This window comes from Macrobrachium rosenbergii, chromosome 12 (genome assembly GCF_040412425.1).
Source record: "Macrobrachium rosenbergii isolate ZJJX-2024 chromosome 12, ASM4041242v1, whole genome shotgun sequence".
Classification (NCBI taxonomy): Eukaryota; Metazoa; Arthropoda; class Malacostraca; order Decapoda; family Palaemonidae; genus Macrobrachium; species Macrobrachium rosenbergii.
The window spans coordinates 3,238,928-3,258,000 of record NC_089752.1 but is presented as its reverse complement, the minus strand read 5'-3'; the positions used below and the strand labels follow the sequence as shown (position 1 = coordinate 3,258,000).

The 19,073-nt window shown below is 33.7% G+C and overlaps 1 protein-coding gene across 8 annotated transcripts in view; it reads right to left on the bottom strand.

Annotated features, from left to right (window-relative positions):
- The window catches only part of LOC136844337 (zwei Ig domain protein zig-8-like), a 249,820-nt gene that overhangs the window by 7,742 nt on the left and 223,005 nt on the right, over window positions 1-19,073 (bottom strand). For 3 of the 8 annotated variants that reach the window (XM_067113332.1, XM_067113333.1, XM_067113334.1), the window contains 6 exons: window positions 16,059-16,136; window positions 11,331-11,463; window positions 10,668-10,718; window positions 8,141-8,209; window positions 961-1,133; window positions 272-401 (listed from right to left, as the gene is read on the bottom strand). In XM_067113332.1, the coding sequence (XP_066969433.1) occupies window positions 272-401; window positions 961-1,133; window positions 8,141-8,209; window positions 10,668-10,718; window positions 11,331-11,463; window positions 16,059-16,136 (634 nt within the window). Of the gene's footprint in view, window positions 1-271; window positions 402-960; window positions 1,134-8,113; window positions 8,210-10,667; window positions 10,719-11,330; window positions 11,464-16,058; window positions 16,137-19,073 lie in introns of all 8 variants that reach the window. The other 5 variants (XM_067113336.1, XM_067113337.1, XM_067113335.1 and 2 more) reach the window with 2 other exon arrangements.

The window sequence follows — 19,073 nt, the reverse complement described above, 5'->3', positions numbered from 1 at the left end:
AAGGGGTTGGGGGAGGGGAGGAGGGATGGAGAGAATAACTGCGACAAGCGTTCCATTACCTACAAAGATGTTATTTTATTTCCAAGGGCAACACTCAGGTCTGAAGTAGAAACTAGAAAAAGCAAGGATCCCAGAACACTAACCACTGAAGAGACCAAGCATGATATGCCCTACCTCATTAACCCCATCACCAACAAACGAAAGAAAACAGAGCTCACCTCTCTCTCTCTCTCTCTCTCTCTCTCTCTCTCTCTCTCTCTCTCTCACTTACCACTTTGGACATGCACTGCGACGACTGCTGGGGGAAGATCCGTGGGGCTACAACTGTATTCACCGTTATCGTTATCTGTGACTGTTGCCAGCATTAGTTTACTCACTGTCTTGCGATTGGATTTTTCTGTCTGTTAAAGAAAATAAGGGACTCAATAGAACGCTACCAAAACGTCACAGACTAAACTCATATCACACTGATGTGTTCCTCCATTTTCATTTAGGAAATGAACACTTTCAAGGTATCTCAGCTCGAATAGTATTAGCTAGCAGTGTATATTGATTAAAGCATACGGTATTTTTATCTTCATGTCCGATATGTAAGTTATAATATTATTCTGTGAAAACATATGAATCCAGTTAATACATATAGTTTCAGCTACAACAGATCCTGTTGATAAGAATTTATAATCAAATTTAGATTTAGAATTTGTTTCCCAATTCCCTTTAAACAACACTGCTTAGATGGACAAGGGGAATTCAGTATACTCATTAAGCCTTCCTTTAATGAGATACTAGATTCTATATGAGTGCTAACGAATTATTTCAATATCGTAATGAAGAACCAGATTAGGAAACCATAACAATGCCTTGGCTGGCGAGGAAAACAAGACGGGGAAATATCTGAAGAAGACAGATGGAATCTATCCTTCAGCTCTCTCTCTCTCCCTCTCTCTCTTTCTCTCTCACCTGAATGGAGACGCCCCCTCTGGGAGAGTCGTAGTCGATATTTTCGGTGCCGTGGAACCAGAGCACTTGCCCTGGGGCGCTGTGGGGAGGATGGCGCACCACGCAGGTGATGGCGAGGACGCTCCCTCGCTGGATGTGACGCTCCTGAGGCCCTTCAATGGCGACCTCCGGAGCTGCAGAGGATGCCCCGTCACAAGTCGGTCACCAGGCACATTTGGATGGGCCAGGAGAAGTCAGCCGCAAGTGGATGCACGGGCACAGGCCATCAGCAGCAGCAGCAGCATGTGGATGCAATCAATCACCATCGCCCGCAGGCAAGATACACGCGCGCAGAGAGGGAGAGAAAATCAGAGAAAGGGAAATATTAAAAACCTCTGCAAAATAAATAAAAACAAAATAAAGGGAGGGAGGGTATAACAATTCTCGTAAATGGAAAGCGCTAATTAATCCCTAACACGAACCCTGGCAAGAAATTTGCAACAAATATTGTGGCCGAGTATCTCTGAGATACGAAGGGTTCGTTTACATAAAAGGAGGAAGAGACGGAAAGGTTTTCCACACAGACTGTCTGATAGAATTAGCCGTCTAGACCACGTTCTTGTATTGGGCAGGCTTAACGCGAAAAACTAGTCTAGCCATGAGCTGAAAAGGCTCTGAAGTAAGAAAGGCAATGGCGTTTGTCCCCTGGACCAACGCAATTTAAACAAAGCAACATTAAATTTTGATTCTGCATATTTCTCAACTAACACCATACGATCTTCTCAGTTTACAGATTATCTTAAGTATAAGTTTAGGTGACTGCAAAAAACGAAATCTACTATTTGACCTGAGAAATTTCCTTCACGTTATATGAGAAACAAGTATCTTCTATAATTACAAATTAAACAATATTATACGATATAATTAGATTCAACAACCTACATTTGAATGGATGATTTCAAATAGACATTTGAAACTACTGTACCTGGCAATGACATAAATCGTTTTACTTTGATTTGTTGACATGTAAAAGGCTTTGCTCCGAAGAAGACTTAATGTGATACTGTTATGAAAAAAGTGCTTATCAAGAATATATAACCGAAGTTGCAATAAATAACTTATAATAGACGCCTGTGAACTATCCTCAAATAGAATACACGATGAATGTACAAAGAACTCTCATATTTATAATCATATCTGTATTTCTCTTCAAGGAGAGTATTGGGAGGGAATTCTGTCTCGGTCAAGCGTTACGAGCAAATTTTGTGTAAAAGGTCTGTGCAGAAAATTAAAATGGCGTTGCGAACGAGAGGGAAAAAAAGGGAGGAACTGACCACACGGAGGGTACAATAAGATGGAAACAAAGATCAGGAAACATAGAGTAGCAAAAACTTTGACTGGGCTTTAGCTGTGCAACCCAAAGGTGGAAGCCTCTCGGCAAACTTCAGAGCTTTAATGCCCTCCAACTCTTTTCTCAGAGTGAAGATGAAAAGAATACAATTAAAACTTTACTGATGATTAATTCAGGTTATAAAAGGGGAAAGGGATAAAAGATTTAAATTCCTCCAAAGGGAACTGAGCATCAGTAACGATCAATTTGAATTTAAACCATAATAAAGAGCTGCCGAGGAAAATATAAACGTACAGAAACAGCGATGAGGGTAAATGCAAACATAAATAGTGACATTAAATTTCTTCAGAACGTAAACTGGAAACAAGGGAGGGGAACATTTCTTTAAACAGAGTATTCTGACGACTTGACTAGCGTGAAGAGTGATCCGGGAAAATCACATGAATAATAATATCGACTAGAAACTTTCAAACAAACCGAGAGAAGTAACCTATCAATTAGTAACGTGAAGAAAGGATAAGTTTTGAACTGTTACGAGCAGTGACTAAAGGAACTGACAAAAAATAAAAAAGTCTGAGATGATCATAAACAGCAACTAGCAACAATTCGTGGAGGTAACCGTCACCGTCTTTATGGATGCTGTATTAGAAGCAGATGTCGTTAATGCAGGTAAGATTATATTTTTTACACATTATGCAACTTGCGGCAATTTATTCATTCATAGCACTAAATACCGCCGAGTTCTAATTATTCTGTCAGTATAGAAGAAGACACAGTTTTCAGAGATGACAATTTTCCCCTCCAAAACTGAAAGAATAATTCAGAAAACATTGTCGGGAAAGAATAACGTAGAAAACAAACAAAAAATAAAATTTAATGTTTATCAGGAGGGAGGGTCGACAGTGAGAGACAAAACAACGAAAAACTTGTTTTACAAAAACATGAATGTTTATTAGGTGAGCGGCCCGATGTCCTGATTAGAATTACAGGTGTCAGGCACCTCAGTGGTCTTATTGGCAGGTATCCAATAATAGAACAGAAGTTCTTTTATGACCTGATTATGACAGCCAAAACTTATTTGCGAGAATGCGATCAGGTATTCTTACTTTACCGTGTTTTCTTCCTTGAACAAAAATCTCGATAAACGATTATAGATTATTTAGAAAAGAATGACGCAATATGTGATCCGTAAGACTTTTGCCTTAGGTAGTTGTTGATGCTAATCCAAACCTGTTTCTTTTTGTTGTCAAAAACTTTACGGCTCTTGTAGTCATTGATATGATGAAGACCTGCTTGGTCAACGAAGCATCTGTACAAACTACAAGTTCTTTGAATCCCTGAATATTATTATGAATTAGGTTGAATTTGCATATTTCCATTCTGTATTCGCAGGAAGTAAGTGTGTATGTGTGTGTGTATATATATGTGTATAAATATATATATGTGTGTGTGTGTGCAGACAGATAGAGAGATATATGACACGGCTAAATCCTTGACGAGGGTGAAATAACTTGGCCACTTTTTTAAGACCCATCATGATACCGCTGATCTAGTAGTGAATCAGGTAGATATCTAAGAGTTTCTCACAGCTGGGAATGAATAAGCGCATATGCCTACCTTCTTCATACTAAAATTCTAAATTAGAATCAAAATAGTATAACTGGGTATCGTTACAGAAAGAAAATCTAGAACAAATCCGGGCAATTTCAGACCACCTGGAAATTGTCATACCTCTCAAGGCAGGTAAAGAAAGAGAATACGTGTCGGAGAGAAGCCACAAAAACTTACGAAAGGAATGATAAACGAAGACAAGGAACAACTGACAGAGGGTTGTGGAAAAACAGGGAGTAAAAAAAGCAGGACAAATTGACGAAACCATTGGCAGGCTAGAAAAGCACAGAAAGAGCAAAGATTAAATAACTATATACATGAAAGAACTGGATGTTGGAAAGACACATAAATATGAAGAATGACTCCCGGGTTATATAAGACACCTATTTGGTTGGAATATCTCTTTGATGATAACTTCGGCTACATTTTATTTATTTAAAGAACTTATTGCACAGTTAATTGTCTAATACATTGGAAGAGCAACAAATACTTTCTTATCTAAATAAGAAAAGGAATAATGAGAGAATTCGTAGCTGATAAAAATACTGGGGGAATAACTAAAAGGATAAACAAGGGTTTAGAGAAAAAATTAACAAGAGAACCAGCAGAATAAAACACATCTGAGAGCATTTACAGTATATTCAGTATAAAGCACACGTTTTAAGAAATATTTTTCTTCAATAAGACACCCCAGTTGGCTAGGGCATGACAAGGATCAAATTTGACCACCAAACCAAATGACTGCATCTAAGACTAACTGCAAAACTCACATTAGCATAAAAATGAACTACTTACATAATCATGTTAAAATACATCTGCTACTTACAATCTACAGAACATTTCGTGAAGTATTCTTCTACAAAAAACCAAAAAAAAATTAAACACTTCATAATCTTGTGTAATATCATGAAATTATAAATATTACTAGAATTGAATAAACAGAACAAAACTAAACCAAAGTTAGTAAGAAATTGCAAAATGTAAATAAGGCAGATTGTTAAGTCAGCTTCTTTTCGGACAGAATGTCACCGCAAAACTGATATTTCCTTCGCCCTTGAAATCTAAATTTTCAGACCTCCTTTTGGACGAATATTTCCTAACGTCAGTGTTTCCTTTTCTTTGCAACTCTTAAAATATCTCAGAAAAGATCTGTTTGCAATTTTTTCGGTATCCTCTTCACAGTGAACTTTATTTTATATTTAATCATTAGGCCATACGTTATTGCCCCGGGATGTATAATCTTATATTGTTTACTGTTCTTCTACACATTTGTAAATGGAAGGATGAATTTTCTATATTAAAGACAGAACAAAATACTTCAACCGCTATCAGTGCAGCCTTTGCTCTTCCTAATTCTGATAACATGATTCAAATGAATATTCTACAAAATCGAGTGTTTGCCAAAACTTTCCTCCCACGAATTCAAAAAGGTTTCAGTAACAGATCTCATTCAGTTCACCAGTGATGGCTGCGGTGACATCTGTCTCAAAAATATGAAAGCAACAAAAAATACCAGGATGCAAAATGTCCGATAATGTTCGGCTTTTTCGTCCCGAAATGTAATTTACTGTTAGGGCTGTATTAGTCAAGACAGTATGCATTCTGTGAGTTGACACGATAAGTTATGTTCTATGGTATATAAAAATTATTAACATAAGTAGTATAAGTATATATATATATATATATATATATATATATATATATATATATATATATATATATATATATAATATATATATATATATATATATATATATATATATATATATTATATACACAGTATATATATATATATATATATATATATATATATATATATATATATATATATATATATATATATATATATATATAATATATATATATATATATATATATATATATATATATATATATATATATATATATATATATATATACTATATATTATACTGCACAAAAGTTTTTTAAGAAAATCTATGGAAATCACTCTCACGTATCAACTCATATCGTTAGGGTTAGTATTGAGCCAAACCACCAAGCATCAAATAAGATCAAAATAATGAATGCAAGTTTCACCCACTTCTTTTCGGCGCAACATTTTCTTCTTTCCAATTTTCAAGGACCAATTTTCTGACGACGAATGGAAAATCATCTATTGGTCGTCTGAGGGGATTTTCGTAATTGGGGTAAAAATTTTCATTTTTAGTCTATTTTGTCCCTGAATTTTTTTGCAACTCTCTCTCTCTCTCTCTCTCTCTCTCTCTCTCTCTCTCTCTCTCCAAATGAATACCATATATAAATATATATATATATATATATATATATATATATCTATATATGAATATATATATATATATAATATATATATATATATAATTATATATATATATATATATATATATATATATATATATAATTATATATATATATATATATATATATATATATACTATATATATACATATACACACATATATACACGACAGATAGGTAGATAGATCTATTTAGGCACTTCCAGCATTTATTTTCTATGTCCCTTTCCTCTTTCCACCCATGCAAACGATAGAAATGTTTTAACCTTCGAAAGACCAATTAAACCCATCTAGTTACTTAAAAAATCAAGCAGAGGCTTCACGAGGCAAAATTTAGCATCGTCAGTAAATATTTTCAACAGGGCTTAGCTGCGCTAGTTTTGTTTGTTAAAGATATATATATACGAAAGATAGTTATTATTAACCCGAAAGGCGATTTCTGATTGGTAGACAAGCCTGAAATACCTCGAAAAGAAAGAGTTATAATGATTAGCACGGATGCTGACTACTTTTTCACTCATCTCGGTGTTCCCGAGTCCCCTGTCCGTTGTTGTCGGTTGTCTGCCTGCCAATTACCGTTGCATATGTACATGTCGATGGCATTGTGCAATCGTGAGGGATCGGTTCGATATTAAACTGAATTAACTCGGCTTTGGGAGGTTACAACACAACTGTCGTTATTAACAGGGTAAGAAATGAGAACCTGCTGATAAATGTAACATAACTACCATATATATACACACACACATATATATATATATATATATATATATATATATATATATATATATATATATATATATATATATATATTATATATATATATATATATATAGATACTTATCTCTCTCATCTAGATACTTATCTCTCTCTCTCTCTCTCTCTTTCTTTCTTTCTCTCTCTCCCTCTCTCTCTCTCTTCTCTCTCTCAAGTCGTATGCTGAAGGAGCATAATACGAGGCTGGGCTCCTCAAGCACCTTGTATATGCAGGGTATAGAATTCTGCACGATTCTATATATTTTTGTAATAAAAAAATATGATTATCCTGTATTCCATTACCACCTATATTCATATTTTAAATTTTAAAGGTAATAATATTTTCTTTCCGGCTGCTGCCATTCTACTTTTACTATATTTGCAAATGTTTTGTTTATTAATTTTTTTCAATTTTCTGTAAGGTTGCCTAGGTTCGGAAATTGTCTTCCACTCACAACCAGGCACGGGAAGCTATACATGACTCCCATCATGAACTGCAACAATGATTACTATATATCGGATTGTAAGTTACGCAAGAATGTCTTTGATCGTGGGAGCACGGTTGTTATTTAACTACATTTCTTTCTTTTCATTTCTCTGACAGGGACTTTGAACCTAATTCCAATTCCAGTCATCACGTTCCAGGCATAAGAGCATCATGGGAAGATTCTATGTATACTTAATTACTTGTTCATTTTTTTTTTTTTGCAATCTTTTACACTTGCATTAACAAACAAAATTATGTGTTAAAACATGATTACCATAAGAATATTACTTAAAAGAAAATTTAAAAAAGTCTTCTCCGCATTTATGAATTCTCGAATACAGAAATGAGCTGATCAGCCGTAGTAGTAGTGGCAGTTATCAATTCCTGGAAGCTCCACATTTCAATGAACATTATTTATACATGCCGTCCTCTGTAGAATCTGACAGCATTAGACACTAGGTTTAATTTGACAACATTAAATAATAAACTTGATTTAGCGTCAAAGGCAGGATAATGAAAAAGGATAAGTAAACATCATCATCATTATTAATGACGTGTTACGAGTATACCGAATGTCTGAACGTTTGTGAGAGACAGGAAGAAAGTGGACTGATTCATTGATTAGGGGGAAGAGAAAAGCGGGTCAAAACACCTTGCCATGCACCCTGGGCCTACCCTTGCGACGCTTCTCCCTACGCCTACCCTTTAGCTTCTTCTTGCGTGATTTTTTCGTCTGCTTCTCGTTGTTGTCAAAGATATAATCTGGAAACCCTGCAAAAATGTGGCACTTTTGGCACGAGGCACTACGTGGATTAGGAGGAGGAGGAAGAAGATGAAGAACACGGCAGCAAAGGACATCATCACGTTAACGACGATGATGTAGAAAGCAACAAACGAAAGCTGGTGATGTAAAGAGAAAGGAAGGAGGTGGAGAACATGGGGAGGGCAAGGAATGGGAAGAATAACAGGAGGAGTAGAAGGAAAGGGAGAGACATAGACAGAAGATAAATGATAGACATCTGAAGAAACTCGTTCTCCATATGACACAAAACAGTGAGCCTTCACAACGGCAATACCACTTGGAAGTGATCAAACAATATATGAGGAGAAGGGTGAACAAAAAAAAACTCTTCTTTTGAAATCACCCTCTAATAATCATATCTTTTAATCAGCAAGATATTATCACCCGTCTGTCCTCAATTACAAAAATTAAATCTGGGGAAATGGCATGCAAAGGAACACACATTGCCAGCAACTAACAATGTTCCTTTCGTAAAAGATGTTCAGGATTGCCTTAGATTGCAATGAATAAACACAAGAATAAAATTATGATCTACATACATGGATATAACATGACACAATACAGATTAAATAAAAAAAAAATTAAAACCTAGGAAATTATTTACTAACTATATTTAATATAAGGATACTAAAAAATTGCGTTATTCACCATGAAATTAAAATCTATAAATTCATAACTTATCAAAAGTCAGTTAGGTAAAATTCAAAAACTGTGATTTTCAAGTAATTAATTATATATAATGCAACCATGATGTAGCATACAAGAAATAAGCTACTGCTTATAGGAAGAACATCAGGAAAACAGAAGACATTTTAGAGGAGTATCTGACTCTAAGCACACGAAAATGGGAATCCAAACAACTTTCGAATGATCAGTCGAGAGATAATTTTGATTGAACACATTAGTATTGATCAATATTTTTTTCTCTTTTCCTTTTTGGCTATTCAGTTTCAAAAGCAATACATTTACATTATTTTATTTCTAAGGAAATTTTCCTCATATTTCAAATGTGTCGTTCCCTTGCTCTGTTTTGGTTGATTAACTACCCGATTTACTTTTACATTCCAGTTCATCCCATTTTTGCTTCAGGGTTTTTTACGTTCTTAGAAATACAGTGCCTCACCTTACTTTACAAGACTTTCTTGGCCTGATATTTTAAGTAATTCCCCGATTCTTTCAAAATATTGCGCAATCCTTCTTTTACTTTTAAAAGTGGATGTTTTACCCCGGACGGTTTTCATCATGAAAAAATTAAACAACCTCAACTCTACTGTCTTATTCTTGTCCTTGATGTCTACCTGTTCAAGGTGTTATCTTGAATCAGATCCTGAGCAAACTATATTTGACTCTGGGCTTCAAGTGATAAGCAAAACGGTTCAGTCAGAAGGAAAATCCAAATTCCTAGAGAAAATTCCTAAATTCCAAGGAAATAACAATCCTTCCTCTTTTAATTACACCATCACCATCCATCATCCACAACAGTGATAAATGCTCGTCAGAAAACCTAAAACTCATAACTTGGTGTTTTGTATCTTTCCCTGCAAAGGGATGGAATAAATCTTATAAGTGTGGGCTTCAGTGAAAAATAGTTTAGTTAAAGACGCCCACCTTTCTTTTATTTTCTCTAATATCAATAAAACAATTCAAGGAAAACCGAGATCTATCCCATTTGTTGTAGTAGTGCCATTCGATAACACAGTCAGATGCTCGAACCTGCCTTCATTAATAAAACCATTAACGTGACATTAAACCGTGCTCTTAGGGCTAGGGTCATTCGGGGTCTTCAGAGAATCTGTTCCAAAGAGCACTAATGAACGATGCCTCTTAAGGTACACCAAGACCGAATTAACTCTCTTCTTGTCATCAATTACTTACATGATGGCACTATATGTCTACTTGTTTCATGTATTTCGTTCCCAAGCCTAGAAGCGTCAGAAAACTAATGCTTTGTATGAAAACGGGAAAGCATATTACTTATAAGTAAATAGATCTATCATGAAAGGGGATGCCTATATAATGATAAAACAAGAAATAATGGCAAATAAAGTATACTGTATGTATACATAAATGTATATAATTTTCATATATGTCTGTGAATGTATATGCATCTACTGCAAAAGAAATATAATTAAAAGTAATCCTTTTCTCTTAAAGGTACATGTAGACAAAATATCGTGCCACTATTTTAGCCGAAAGGAAAACCACTCAATACTTTTTCTTTCCTCCCAACACATGACGTACTTTCGATATATTTTCCAATACACAAAAAATATGCACCATTACTTTTATTTCGTCTTTCCCTGGAAGAAAATGCAATAAAGAAGAATAAAATAAAATAGGAAAAAGAAAGTGGAAATGACGAGGATGAGAGTATAAATGGTAGAATAATGAAAACACCATAATTGTTCCGCTTTGTTCTATACTTACGGATATCTGTTGTTGCCATTCCATAAGGAACTGGATCGTCCAGTTGGCTATCTGGAAGAAGATACAAAAAACCGTTTATCAGGTGAAAACTTTAATTCACACCAAAGCAAATCAATCTATTTTCTATCCAAAATAAATGATTTGTTCCCATTATCAGTTCGATTTATTTCTATTTTATCACTGTAGTGAAGCTGCTGTTTTGTTATCACACTGTATCATTGAAAAGTCAATGTTTTTGATAAAAAAATTAAATTTATTTGTATATTGTCAATTACATATTATAATTTTTTTATTTCAACACGCATCAAATTCATCAACATTCAATAATTTTCTTATTTGTTTGTACTGAAGAGAAAATTGCCTCTTTTCGAGAATACTGAATAAACAGCAATTTAATAGCAGGAATACAAAAAAGCAATTGAGTTACTGACTTTTTTTTATAATAGAAAACTAGTAAAAACATATTACTTTGGAAAGCGATTAACTTCTATTTATATTTATGGTATATTCAGTTATATTACTCAGACGCCTTGAAACACACTTAAGTAAAATCATAATGATTTTGTTTAGATTTTATATCTTCCCAACGATTCTCTCAGGAGGCAAAGTTTACATTTCGAAACGAAAAGCTTTTAGCTCTACAACAACGTTAAAAAGACTGACCTTTGACAGTGAGTGTGACCTTGCGACTGATTTTGGGGTCAGAGTTGACCTGGCACTCATAAATTCCCGAGTCTCTTAACGTGGCATATTTGATGTGCAGGGTCCAATCATCGGAGTTCTCTGGGTGCAAAACCTTCGGGATGAAATGAAAGAAATAAAATTATTATCGTACTAATGTGTCTGCATTTATTTCGTGGCATTAAGAGTAAATTAGCGTACAAAAAATGACATCATAAATTCACCTTCAGAAAAAGCGTACGTCTCAGCTTATACCTCAAAAAACAACCTTTAATTACTAAGAAAAAATATATATATATATATCATTTCTACCTGTAATGAATGAGCTAAGTTCAAAAATAAATAAAATATCTGCCTATTGATTGAAACACACACTTAAACGCCTATCTCAAAACTGTTAATTATTCTACCTCAAAACAGCTAGTTTTACAGAAAAAAAACATTCTACTTATGACGTAAGCGCCGAGTTTTAGATGAATAAAATTCTGACTTTATGAAAGCCTCTAGTCTATCCGTATTATTTTTTTCTCTCTCATCAATATCTCCTTCACGGATAACGAATTATCAATGGTCTCCTATTTCGGCCTCAAGGAGTCCGTAGAGTTTCTTTATCTTCCAGGTATTCGATACTTTGTCATTGTTCTACTTCCGCATGAATCCTTTGAACTACCTGAAGCGAAGTCTAGGATACTTCCGCAAGTTTTCCTAATTTCTTTCCATTGCTGTAAAATCAACAATACATGGATAAGAAGTAAAACTTGCTTCTGACTGCTCTTCAGTTTTCCATTAGAGTTTTATCTCTTCGTTATTCAGCCCTCGGGTGCTATTTTGCCCCTCGTTTTCTGCAGGAAAAATGACCACAGGAACGAGAGAAAACAGCTCTTTGCAGGAACAATAAAAGCGTTAAGTGGAGAAATGTACTACGGACAGTGTTGTGATCTCTCTCTCTCTCTCTCTCTCTCTCTCTCTCTCTCTCTCTCTCTCTCTCTCTCTCTCTCTCTCTCTTCAAATGCGCGAATGACTTCCATAACTGAAAATGAATTTTGTTTTATGGAAAACGGAAGGTTATTACCGCAAGTATATACTGATGAAAGTACTCTAATTTTCAGCTTTGTAGGTAATCATCTACCCTGGAATGGAAGCTACCTTGACTGTCATTCGACACATGGAAAACGGAAATATTTCCAGGTGTGAGCGTGAACAATCTAATTAAATGGAAAGAAAAAGAATGACTGAATATTTTAGATATTAAATAGGTCTTAATATTACTAATGACAAGAAGAAGAAATGAGTCCTTATCCTTATTTTCTTCCAGTTAAAAAAAATCCTGAAAGGATTCTATTTATTGCCACAGTGCCTGGTGTTATAAGAAACGAATTTTATAATGAACGCTGTTAGAGATTTGCTCTCTCGTGTGCGTGTGTGTGTGTGTGTATATATAAATATATAAATATATATATATATATATATATATATATATATATATATATTATATATATATATATATATATACATATATACATATATATATATAAAATAAAATGTATATATATATATATGATGTAAAATTTTGAAAGGTGATATGATTGCAAACAAATCTGCAGACATAACAGATATCTTCATAGAAATTATATAGACCACTCAAAGAAAGCAGATGGTTCGATGACAACTGCACAGATATATATCAGAATTATATAGCAACCGTACATACATAACAGATGGTTTGAAAACCATACGGAGGCAGTGGATAATTTGATAACATCACATCAACACAACTGATGTTTCCTATTAACCACTGTTACTTAACAACTGCCATATGGAGAAAATTCATTGATAACAGCCACACAATGAAAAGGAGGAATTTTATAACAGTTATATACATTAATAAGGTTAATTTGATATGATCTTACAGAGAAATTTATGATTTGATAGCAACCATATAGAGAGAGTTTTAATAACAATTATACTGAAAAAATTTGATTTGACAACAAACACTGAAAAAGGATTTAATGATTTGGTGTCAATATGACAGGCAGTGCATGCCCAGGTGTCGGACACAATAAAGCAGCAGAATGTTAACAAATCTGTCAAGCAAAAGGATGATTCATTTTTGATGACCAACGTGACATGATTTGAAGTCGAAAACGACAAGCCACCGGTTGATTTAATTTCAATAATGAAAAGACAACAGACGTATTAATGTCATGCATGAAAACATAATAGATAATCTAATGTTAAAAATGAAAGTAAAATCACAAAGCGAGGGGCTAATTTATGTCTAACATAACAAGACAATAGATGTCAGCTTCAAAGATAGTCTCGAATACTCGGAACAAAATTATGAAGTAATTTTTAACTGACAATAAGCTCAAATTAAGAACATTTCTAAACTTTTCTTGAGTTAGTGTATGTGTATATATATATATATATATATATATATATATATATATATATATATATATATATATATATATATATATATATATATGTGTGTGTGTGTGTGTGTGTGTGTGTGTGTGTGTGTGTGAAGGTATAGGTGTAGGTTTTACTGGCAATACCTTACACCTACATTCATATTTCAGCGCCATTAACTTTGCAGATTGTTATTTTTATGTTGCTAATTGCAACGTAATACGATACGAATGGCACTGAATCTCTGTATTTACTTTCATAACTGGCATCACTGATAGCATTTTGCCTCTGATTACCTCGATACAGCTAGATGCATCATAAACAATTCTTGGAGGTTTTAATTCCCCCTGAATACACGAAGTTCCCCGATGGGAAATTTAATCAAAATGTCTCTACAGACATAGATTGGCGTCTGAAGATTCAATTCTTTATACACATAAATAGGTGCATCTATCGTATTTACATTTGAATATTTGAATGCGCATAAGCATTTACATCTGTATGGAAGTGTGCTAGAACCTATGTTTCTTTACTTTGTGGAAATCAGTCAGCCAAAGAATCTCGCTCAGTGACTTCGTTTTCTTTAATTGCTAACTTCTGGAACTCAATTCCTTTCTCTTTTTTTCGTATTCGGGTTTCTTTCATCTTTTAATTGTTATTTCTGTCAGCCACTGCATAAAACATGTATCTCCATTTTTCAAACACAACAGTCCATATATCTGCAATTGAAATGAGTTGGAAGGTAGAAGGCATTAGCCTACTGGAATCTTTCTAAAAGCACCAGGGAATCTAAAAGGCAAGACCCTAGTTTAAAATACAACGACTCCTTCATTGTCTTCCTACACACGTGGAAACTCTTCGGTTTTAATCTTCATTCTTTTGGGAAACAATTAAGGAAAAAAAACCAAGGTACTTATTAAACGAGAATAAACAAAAAGGATCAATGAAAAAAAGATAAAACTCAAAAATATTAATTCCAAATCGAATGACTCCACAAACATAAACAATTATAAAGATGATTTTTAAAAAGCCTACTGGGAAAGAGCGCCAGCCCAAAAGGTCAGATTTATTTACCAAGAGAGGCAGAACAAAAACAAAAGCAAAAAACGTAGCAGGTAAAAGGCAACTTCAAGAGTCATCTCTCCCTCTTTCCAGAAAGAATAGGATTAATTAAAAAGCTTCTCATAGAGGAGGAGGGAAAGAAATATTCTGGAGGATGTTTTAAATGTGGGTCCCACTAGAAGTTTTGGAAGAGCAGGAATGGAAATAAGGTTTTAATTCTTGAAGTTTTACGGAAAAGATAAAAAAAGACTGTCCTATCTTCAGAGAACACTGAGCAAGATTTTTTCTCTAAAACACTTCTCAGCAATATGGTTGTTTTTTTATGCGATAACTTCCCAAAACTTTATTTTTTTAACTATATGGTTGAGGAATATAAAAGGAAAATTTTCATTGAATTGATAATTAGAATTGTTCGCAGAAATAAAGTTATCTTAAATTAACAGAAAATATATAAGGGATGTGGAAATATTGTTTGATACGTAATCACGACTAGTCTTTTGTTAAGATGTCCAAACCAGGCCTCTCATACCCCTCAGCACCTTACCACACTCAGGGCTTGCTTTTTTGGCACGAGCTCCATATGTCAGTAAGCCGAACTAATCTACAACAAAAACCACCACTCTCTCTCTCTCTCTCTCTCTCTCTCTCTCTCTCTCTCTCTCCTCCGGAAAACGATTAAATGAACGTACAAAAGATAACAATCCCTAGGACGTATCTCAAATTTTACTCATGCTTCTTCAAAAAGCACCGCTAGTGTATACCTAGAACACAGACAATTATTTCAAGAGGAGACGGGCAGTCATACTAGATATAGGAAATGCACTGTATTGAATATTACGCATGTCACATTATACACCGTTCTTCTGACGGTGTCAGAAACGGTAAATGTTATATTACCTAACTTGGCTAATAATAATAATAATAATAATAATAATAATAATAATAATAATAATAATAATAATAATAATAATAATAATAATAATAATAATAATGAGGATAAATTGAGACCCAGAAAAAATGAAACTTTCGGTTTAGAACCATTCCTCGGAAGGTAAGGAAAGCAGTCCTCGTAGAGCTTAAGGATTTTAAATCTATTTTTAAGAATATCCCATTGTTCATACTAAAGTGTCTTACTTTATCCTCATCTTTAAAGAACGTGGTTGTTCTTCACAGTCTCCAATAATAATAATAATAATAATAATAATAATAATATAATAATAATAACTGATTCATTACCCTAAATCTCTCATCAGCTGAGTAAGTGTAAACACCAGCAGTGAGGATGTGAAGATCGCGCTGTCTCATCCACGTCACCTGAAAGAAAAAGAAATACAGATCTTTAAAAATAATAATATCAGATAATGAGCTCCTTGTAGTAAATGAATGATATTATTGGTTAAAAATTAAAAATATGGAATTTCTTTATATGCGTAATTGCATGTACATATTATTTATATATATATATATATATATATATATATATATATATATATATATATATATATATATATATATATATATATAGGCTATGTGTAGATGTTTATGTGTTTGTGTACACACTAAAATAGTAAAGCTGACGATAATAATAGTAAGACGAAGAAGAACTCCACCTGTCATTGAGAGGTTTGGGGATATCTTTAGGTAAAAAGCGACAGACATCCTCAAGTGATTGTTGAAGATTCGACCTCCCTTTGTGAAGGAATCTCTGTTGTTATTCTTGGTTCTCAATAAAAAAAGACAGGTTTATATATATATATATATATATATATATATATATATATATATATGTATGTATATATATGAATACATACATACCATATATACACATATATATGCTGTATATCCATATATATTTATACGTGTGTATATTTGTTTGTATGCATGCATGACAGCGGCAAATACTGGAAGCTTTCTCTACAGAGATTCAGCATTTTGAGTTTGAATATGGCAAGTATAACTGTCTTGTTTACTTTCTGGCGTCTGTCTCTCTAAAAGGAGTACATATATATATATATATATATATATATATATATATATATATATATATATATATATATATATATATATATATATATATATATATGGCACATATTACTCCTACTCTCTAGCCTTTTAAGTTATAAGGTTTCAGGAGGCATTACCCATGCAATGAGAACTTCTAAGTCAATTACACGGTCTCGCTTTCAGTTTTGTTTCAGTTCACAATTACCGCAATTTACATGTTTTATACCTTTGGTTTGGTCTTTTTTTTTGTTAACTGTTAGAGTAGTGCTGTTAGCAGCTATCACTGATATTGTTATTAATAATTCCTAATTAGTAAGGTGGGCATGGTTCAATACAATATATATTTCGATAACTAGTCGAGAAACCGGAAAAGTACATTACAAAAAAAGTTCCTATCATTTGAAAAAGTGAAAGTAAGGATCCTCACTTCATTTACAGCTTTCATTGCGTGTCATCAATTTACTTAAAACTTTAAATGTTGTTGCATTAGCATTTTCCAGTGATGGCCTTGAAAACTTTTTTTTTTAAATTGCTTTTCTCTAGAGGTAAAAAGTCACTTCCTTAAAGCCCTGTTATCGTTAAGAACTATTTCTTTTTCCTTCTTAACTTTTAGATCCTCACTCTCCAAGGAAAGATCTTTACCCTTTCTACGATTCAGCTTTGACTGTCTCCTCTCCCATGCACTAATATCACAAATTTTCCTTCTAAGTGTCTTCTCTGCCGGGTGGCTAGGTTCCAGAGGTCTACACCAGGTCTCCGATACTCCCTTTCACACCTCACTACATAGGACAAAGTTGGTCATGACACTGGCTTAATTCAACGCCAATCAACATCTTAGTTACTGCGGAAAGATACATTTTCCCTTACGTTCATCAACACCGTCTCTCTCTCTCTCTCTCTCTCTCTCTCTCTCTCTCTCTCTCTCTCTCTCTCTCTCTCTGAGTCAAAGGAAAGATGACATTCGACAGCACCTCTTACGCAAGCTCCGTTACACTTCCTGGTTGAGATCATTAAGAATTCCTTTCAAGAAAGAGCTCGAAAAGTGACTCTTTCACAAGCACAGAGACTTTTATCCATTGCTTCATCCGTTTGAAGTCCGCGCTTCCAGAGAGATAAATAGGGAAGAGTATTTCTGACGATATTCTCATAGCGAAATATTCCCGAGATTTTTTTTTTTTTATTTGGCATTCCTATCGCTGTCGTGATGGTAACCTTGCAAAATATTTTGACATGTTTTGTCTCTTGATGTGGATTATTTACAAGATTATTTACGAGTATGACTCAGTTTCGCATGCATACAAATATGTATGTATGTATGTAATATATATATATATATATATATATATATATATATATATATATATATATATATATATATATATATATATATATACACACATATATACAGGTACTAGTTAACACATGAGCACGTGTTTCACGGAAATAAATTTCTATCTCTATGAGTCAGAAACATATTTATATATTTACATATACATAATATCATATATATATATATATATATATATATATAATATATATATATATATATATATATATATATATATATATATATATATATATATATATATTATATATATATATACATACATATATACATATACATATCATTGTCAAGCGCTTCATTTCCTTTGGAAGGATTTATTTCAGAACATATCATCTCGACTTAACCGGCTTTCTGGATTATGCACAATGCAGTTAACATTACTGAAAGTATATTGCTTTGAGTTTTTCATCCGCAATTCGACCGAGAAGCAATACCGCTCATCAATGAAGATTATTCTTGAGGTGATGAATATCCTTTTTTCAAATGACGCTTTGCTCAAATACAAATCTCTTACAAAAAAAAATTATTAAATAGAAAAGCTAAATCGGATAAAAAGCTAATTAGCCTCAGGCGCTAATTCGGGTAAAATGTTAATTCTGAGCTCAAATGCAGATTCCGTGACGTTGAGTAGGAATGATTTGGAGATCGGTGGGAAAGTCCTTTGGAAAGGCGAGCAGGACTTTTCTGAAGCGCCAAAAAGCCGAGAGGAAAGGGTGACAGGAAAGATGGAAGGGAGGAAGGAAGGGGAGGATGAGAGGGAGGGTAATGATGGAAACAACACAGAGGAGAGAGGAAGGAGGCAGGGGACAAGGTGGATGAAGAAACGCTCTGGGGGATTTAGCGTCGGATGGAACACAGAGGCAGGAAACTACAAAATTAAATGTTTTGGTCTGAAAAATATG